The sequence below is a fragment of the Mandrillus leucophaeus genome, unplaced genomic scaffold (genome assembly GCF_000951045.1).
Source record: "Mandrillus leucophaeus isolate KB7577 unplaced genomic scaffold, Mleu.le_1.0 Scaffold645, whole genome shotgun sequence".
Taxonomy (NCBI): Eukaryota; Metazoa; Chordata; class Mammalia; order Primates; family Cercopithecidae; genus Mandrillus; species Mandrillus leucophaeus.
Window position 1 is genome coordinate 764868 of NW_012106975.1, and position 7539 is coordinate 772406.

At 42.6% G+C, this 7539-nt stretch overlaps 1 protein-coding gene across 2 annotated transcripts; it reads left to right on the plus strand.

The window, feature by feature from the left end:
* Positions 1-5383: 5383 nt before the first annotated feature.
* On the plus strand, positions 5384-6351 carry LOC105554484 (dihydrofolate reductase). Of its 2 annotated transcripts, none has more exons than XM_012000985.1 (2): positions 5384-5816; positions 5933-6351. In XM_012000985.1, exons 1-2 carry the CDS (start codon positions 5449-5451, stop codon positions 5952-5954), a joined length of 390 nt encoding a protein of 129 aa, XP_011856375.1. In that variant the 5' UTR covers positions 5384-5448; the 3' UTR covers positions 5955-6351. The 2 variants fall into 2 exon arrangements, with proteins under 2 accessions (XP_011856375.1, XP_011856374.1); XM_012000984.1 differs by having other exon boundaries at positions 5384-6060; positions 6163-6343.
* The last annotated feature ends 1188 nt before the right edge of the window (positions 6352-7539 follow it).

Consider the following 7539-nt stretch of genomic DNA (forward strand, 5'->3'; position numbering starts at 1 on the left):
TCACTGGGAAAGCTGAGTAACCATGTATACTTTGTCATTGGCAAAAACCTTATTCAGACTTACAAAACAATGATGTTAAAATGTAAAAAGCAATGCCTTTATAGAATTCACAATTATATAAAAATGTCATTTTTTAATCCATTGAAAGTTTATTTTTGCAAATGTTTTATTGTTATAACTTAATTGTTAATTCAATTTTTCATAACCTTGTTGCAACTATACGTATAAATGTATACATTTTTGCCGTGTCTGCATATTTACATATGCAAAACATATCTGCATATGTATCACATGCAAAACAGATCTGCATGTGCAGCATATGCAAAATATATGCATATGTTGCATATGTAATACCTGAGATGAAATAATAAGTCTGCTATTCCCTGGCGCTGTCTTACAAACCTCCAGTTCCTACACATCCTGACATGCTTCTTAGCAGCCACTCCATGGGTGCCCTAGTTGCCCCTAGATTATTTCAGTACATCATGCTGCTACTGCTGCTTGAGGTATCTGGGTGGCATTTCGTTTGCAGTTAGAACACCTACACCCAGAGATTCTGCCTGCCCTCTTTGCAGCCCTTCTGTTGTGGAAAGCACCTCTTTTCTGAAGCACACTGAGTGAGCAGCTGGATGATCTGATTTCCCAGCCTTCTAGTTAACTGCTTGGGTTCTAGATACAGAGTTGACCACATGCTATGCACCCTATCTTGATCTTGGACCATTTTGGTAGTTGGTAGCTAGGTTGCCTTTTCTTTTCCTCTGTCATTGCTGTGGTGGATGGCCTGAATTGTGCTCACTTGCTTGCTCTTTCCTGAAAGACACCTTTTTGTTATTTTCCAAAATGGTTGACTCAACTCAAGAACCAGCATCTCCCCAGATTCAAAAGGGGTAAAGATTCTTAGTCTGTGCTGCTATAACAAAATAGCTGAGACTGAGACTGAGTAGTTTACAAACAACAGAAATTTATTTCTCATAGCTCTAGAGGCTGGGAAGTCCAAGGTCGAGGCACTGGCATCTCTTCAGATGTTGCTTTTTGAGTTGAATCAATCATTTTGACTTAAGTCTCCCATTTCTCCATGAGGTTTCACTTCACCTATATTATAATATCTGATCCCCATAGCAATCCTGTGAAGTAGGAAAAACAGGCATTATTATTCCCACTTAAAGACAAAAACTGAGGCTTAGAAAGAATCATGTAGAGTTTTGAGAAGGCATAGATCTGTGAGGGAATGACTTGAATTAAAAATTCTGGCTGGGAGCTGTGGCTCATATCTGTAATCCCAGCACTCTGGGATGCTGAGGCAGGCGGATCACCTGAGGTCAGGAGTTTGAAACCAGCCTGGCCAACATGATGAACCCCCATCTCTACTAAAAATACAAAAATTAGCTAGGCATGGTTGTGCATGCCTGTAATCCCAGTTACTTGGAAGGCTGAGGCACAAGAATCACTTGAACCTGGGAGGCAGAGGTTGTAGTAAGTTGAGATCGCACCTTGGCACTCCAACCTGGGCGACAGAGTGAGACTCCATCTCATAAAGAAAAAAAAAAGATTCTTAGTCTGTGCTGCTCTAACAAAATACCTGCGACTGAGACTGAGTAGTTTATAAACAACAGAAATTTATTTCTCGTAGTTCTAGGGGCTGGGAAGTCCAAGATCAAGGCACCAGCAGATTCACTGTCTGGTGAGGACCCAGTCTCTCTGCTTCCAAGATGCCATGTTGCTGCTGTATCCTCTGGAGAGGAGAATCACTGTGTTCTCACATGGTACAAAGCAGAAGGGCAAAAGGGGCAAATGCCAGTTCCTACTATCCCTTCCATAAGGTCACTGATACCATTCATGACTTAGTCACCTCTTAAAGGCCTTGCTTCTTTTCTTCCTTCCTTCCTTTCTTTCTTTTCTTTCTTTTTTTTTTTTTTTGAGATGGAGTTTCGCTCTTGTCGCTGAGGCTGGAGTGTAATGGTGCCATCTTGGCTCACTGCAACCTCCGCCTCCCGGGTTCAAGTGATTCTCTGGCCTCAGCCTCCTGAGTAGCTGGGATTACAGGCACCCACCTTATGCCCAGATAATTTTTGTATTTTTGTAGAGATGGTGTTTCACCATGTTGGCCAGAATGGTCTTGAACCCCTGACCTCAGGTGGTCCGCCTGCCTCAGCCTCCTAAACTGCTGGGATTACAGGTGTGAGCCACCATACCCAGCCAGGGCCTCACTTAATAGTATCACATTGGCAATTAAATTTCAACATATAAATTTTGGGGAAACATTCACACCACAGCAGACTGGGGTAAGACTGGACAGACACTTTGCTTGGGGAATGCAGAATCTAAAGAATACCATGGAGACCTGGGCTTCAGAGCCAAGGGAGATAAGGATTCTGGATAGAGAGATTCAGAGTTTCCCAAAGACTTTGCTTTACTAATCAACACCAACAGCAAGTAGTCCTGAGTGGGGAGGGATCTGACTCTAATACTGTGTAAAAATAGTTGCAGCTACCCCTTATGGAATGCTTATTAATGGGCCAGGGTCTTGGCTAAATATTTTACATATACCATCTCCTTTAGTTCTCACAGTAAGTGTTTTCCTTATTTTACAGATGAGGAAATAGAGGCTTCCAGAGATTAAATACGTTGTCCAATACCACATGGCTATTAAGTGGCAGAGGTGGCTTCCAGTAGGGTTCTGTTTGACACTGCACCCATAATTTTAGCCACTCTATTTCTTTTCAGGGACTGATGTTCTTGAACACCAAGTGGGCTTTATTTCAGGGGCATGGCTAGGTGGACTTATGTTGTCCCTAAAGGAGCTAATTTTCCCCTGCTTGTGTCTAAGAAACATTTGTTAACAGAGACTCAGCAGGTCTTTGATATGTCTCTCTCTCTTTTTTGAGACAAGGTCTTTCTCTGTCACCCAGGCTGGAGTGCAGTGGAATGATTATAGCTTACTGCAGCCTTGAACTCCTGGACTTGAGCGATCCTCTTGATTCAGCCTCTCAAGCAGCTGAGACAACAGGCATGCACCACCATGCCTGGCTAAGTTTTAAAATTTTTTTGTAGAGATGGAGTCTTGCTATATTGCCTGGGCTAGTCTTGGACTCCTGGCCTCAAGTGATCCTCCTGCCTTGCTCCCCACAAAGTATTGGGATTATAGGCATGAACCACCATGCCCTCTTGATGGACCAATCTGTTGCTGTCCTGAAGGTCTTGCTGCCCAAGAACTAACATACTTGGTAGAGGTTTTATTCTAGTCTGTTGAAAAATCCTTTTGTTTATTGCCCTGTACCTTTGTTTTTGGAAACTTATTCTGAAGCTTAAAATAAAAATAAATTAAAAAAAAAAAAAGGGCCAGGCATGGTGGCTTGCGCCTGTAATCCCAGCACTTTGGGAGGCCGAGGCAGGCGGATCACAAGGTCAGGAGATCAAGACCATCCTGGCTAACATGATGAAACCCTGTCGCTACTAAAAAAAAAATACAAAAAATTAGCCGGGCGTGGTGGCAGGCACCTGTAGTCCCAGCTACTTGGGAGGCTGAGGCAGGAGAATGGCGTGAACCCGGGAGGTGGAGCTTGCAGTGAGCCGAGATCGCGCCACTGCACTCCAGCCTGGGCAACAGGGCGAGACTCTATCTCAAAAAAAAAAAAAAAAAAGATTTAGGCTGCTGGCATTATCTGAAAGTGACCACTTACCTTACCGTTGTCCACCAAGATCTGCAAAAACCGCTCACCGTTTTTAGGTTCAATCTGTTTTGGGTTTGTAGGCTTAACTTACCCCCTGGTTTAATGTGCAGCTTCAGCTCATCTTTATAGTCAACATTGTCTTATCTAAACCTACATACATACTCACCGGAAATGACTGTACCAGCTTGTAGCCGTGAGGCCTCAGTTCATCTCAACCTTGCCTTCCGGGAGTAGCCAGCCTATTATCTGGTTCAACGAGTTCTGTCAGTTAACCTGAAGCCCAAGAAGATACTATTGTTGGTTCCATGTATGTCCTTGCTAGGATGTTTAGACCTGAGTCATGTATTTGGGCCCTACCTCAAAATCACAAGGGCTGTGATTTGTATCGCTTTTTATGGTTACCTAGAACTTTTGGTAGCCTTGAATTTGGGAAAGAAATCGGATACTTAGTAAACACCTACGCATTTGTATTCATATAAAGAAGCAGATAAGCTGACCAAAAGAAACCTCTCCCAGTCCTCATGGAATTCTAAGTAATGATTAAATCCTTCTTGAGAATTTTTAATGCATACCCTATCCCACTTCAATTTTTGCAGCCTTGAGCATACTAACAAAAGTGACAAGCTTCAGCCTCTGCCCGGGAACTCACAAGCTGTAGCTGCTGCTCTTACTGCTGCTGCTGCTGCTGCTGCTGCTGCTCAGAGTTCCTGCAAGGTTTCATTCAGCTTTAGGAGGCACTACAACTTATGGTTAGGAGCCAAAGCTGTAGCTTCTAATTCTGGACAAGACGCAATAACTGGCACTGGACTAGCCTTCCTGCCATGAACAAACATAAAACTAGATGAAACATATGAAGCAACTGTTTCAGGCATTAAAGAACAAGACAGTCCAGGATTGTGATCCTTGAGGAAAAGAAAATGCGTGGGGTGAGCCCCATTTGCCCTGGCTATCTATCTGGGAGCAATTCCTAGGCTATGACAGCACTAGGTAGAGACCAAACAGGGCATGAGAGAACTCCTCTGACCTGAGGAGGCAGAGATTAGAGATTAGGGCTGCTGATAAGGTTTAAACCTGTGGGACAGGGCACTAAAGAAGAGAGAATGCTTTGTAGGGGAAAGAGGGCATGGATACCGTGAGACATATAAATCAGTGGGACAGGATGGAGAGCCAAGGAACAAACCTGCATATATATAGTCAATTGGTTTTTGACAAAAGGGCCAAGATAACTAAACAGGGAAAGGATCATCTCTGCCACAAATTGTCCTAGGAAAACTGATATCCATATAGAGAAAAAAAAAAAACAAAAAAACTTTGGCTCTTACTTCACAACATTGTATTAGTCTGTTCTCACACTGCTAATAAAGACATACCCAAGACTGGGTAATTTATAAAGGAAAGAAGTTTAATTGATTCACATTTCCACATAACTGGGGAGGCCTCACAATCATGGCTAAAGATGAATGAGGAGCAAAGTCATGGCGACAGGCAAGAGAGCATGTGCGTGGGAATTGCCCTTTATAAAACCATCAGATCTCGTGAGACTTACCATGAGAACGGCATGTGAAAAACCTGCCCCCATGATTCAGTTATCTCCACCTGGTCCCTTCGGTGACACGTGGTGATTACAGGAACTATAATTCAAGATGAGATTTGGGTGGGGACACAGTCAACCATATCAAACATATACAAAAAATAACTAAAAATGGACAATTTCGCGCCAATCTTGACCGCGCGTTCTGTTTTAACGAGCGGGCTCAGAGGTGCTCCAGCTGCTGTCATGGTTCATTTGCTAAACTGCATCGTCGCTGTGTCCCAGAACATGGGCATCGGCAAGAATGGGGACCTGCCCTGGCCACCGCTCAGGAATGAATTCAGATATTTCCAGAGAATGACCACAACCTCTTCAGTAGAAGGTAAACAGAATCTGGTGATTATGGGTAAGAAGACTTGGTTCTCCATTCCTGAGAAGAATCGACCTTTAAAGGGTAGAATTAATTTAGTTCTCAGCAGAGAACTCAAGGAACCTCCACAAGGAGCTCATTTTCTTGCCAGAAGTCTGGATGAGGCCTTAAAACTTACTGAACAACCAGAATTAGCAAATAAAGTAGACATGATTTGGATAGTTGGTGGCAGTTCTGTTTATAAGGAAGCCATGAATCACCCAGGCCATCTTAAACTATTTGTGACAAGGATCATGCAAGACTTTGAAAGTGACACCTTTCTTCCAGAAATTGATTTGGAGAAATATAAACTTCTACCAGAATACCCAGATGTTCTCTCTGATGTCCAAGAGGAGAAAGGCATTAAGTACAAATTTGAAGTATATGAGAAGAATGATTAATATGAAGGTGTTTTCTGGTTTAAGTTGTTCCCCCTCCCTCTAAAAAAAGTATGTATTTTTACATTAGAAAAAAAGCATTTTGTTGACTTTAGATCTATAATTATTTCTAAGCCACTTGTTTTTATTCCCCACTACTCTTGACTCTATCAGATACCATTTATGAAACATTCTTGCTATAAATAAGTGCTTCTCCAAGACCCCGACTGAGTCCCCAGCACCTGCTACAGTGAGCTGCCTTTCCACACCCATCACATGTGACACTCTTGCCAGTCCTTGACATTGTCGGGCTTTTCAAATGTTGGTAATATTTATTAAAGATGAAGATCCACATACTCTTCAGCTAAGCAGTTTCACTAGTGGAAATACCAAAAGCTTCCTATGTGTATATCCAGAGGTTTGTAAATAAATGTTGCAGCCTTGTTTGTAACAGTGAAAAATTGAAAACAACCTGGAAGTCCAGTGATGGGAAAATGAGTATGTTTCTGTCTTAGATTGGGGAACCCAAAGTAAATTCCAAGACTGAAATTTCAGTGAAAACAGTTTATTTGCTAGGTCATACCAGAAACCATCGGTTGAGGTATGGAAAAAACTGAACTGAGAAGGTAAGAACACCAGTTTAAAGTCAGCGAGCAGGTTCTCACTGGTAACAAGCTCCATACTGCTGAGATACGGGGAAATGGAGGGGGAGAAAACTGGAGTGTTGATTCCCCTCTCTTCCTTGGTTGTCAGCTCCCTGTCCTGTGGGTGGGTGGAACGTACTCCAGCTGCTCTATAGTAAGTCCCAGGTGTTTGCAGTAAGAAGCTGCTGGCATGCACGGAAACAGCGAATGCCAAACACTTAAAGCAATTCCATGTTTAAGTATATAAGCGCTTCATATATATATATGTGTGTGTGTGTGTGTGTGTATATATATATAGTTTTTTTTTTTTAGACAGTTTCCCTCTTGTTGCCCAGGCTGGAGTGCAGTGGTGCAATCTCAGCTCACTACAACCTCCGCCTTCCCAAATTCAAGCGATTCTCCTGCCTCAGGCTCCCACATAGCTAGGACTAAGTGCACGCCACCATGCCCGGATAAATTTTTGTATTTTGTATTTTTAGTAGAGACGGGATTTCACCATGTTGGTAAGGCTGGTCTCAAACTCCTGACCTCAAGTGATTCGCCCACCTCAGCTTCCCAAGGTGCTGGGATTACGGGCGTGAGCCACCACACCTGGCACATCTTCATTCTTTTTATGTAGTAAAAAGAATAAAACCACACATGGTTTATTTGAAATATTCTATAATTTTAAAAAATACAGAAGCAGGAAAACCAATTCTAAGTTCAAGTGAGGGATGATGGTTGCTTGAACCAAAGGGTTGCATGTAGTAAGAACTTCTGATTTAAGATATATTTTAAAGTTGTAAGTAGCAGGATATTCTGATGGAGTTTGACTTTGGTTTTGGGCCCACTGAGTTTGAGATGCCTTTGAGAAATGAAGGAAGTAGAGAGAGAATAAAAGAAAAACTAGCTGGGCACAGTGGCTCAC

Bases quoted from the DNA above. Each gene is read 5' to 3' on its own strand.
- LOC105554484 (XM_012000984.1), top strand. From the start codon at position 5,449: ATGGTTCATTTGCTAAACTGCATCGTCGCTGTGTCCCAGAACATGGGC.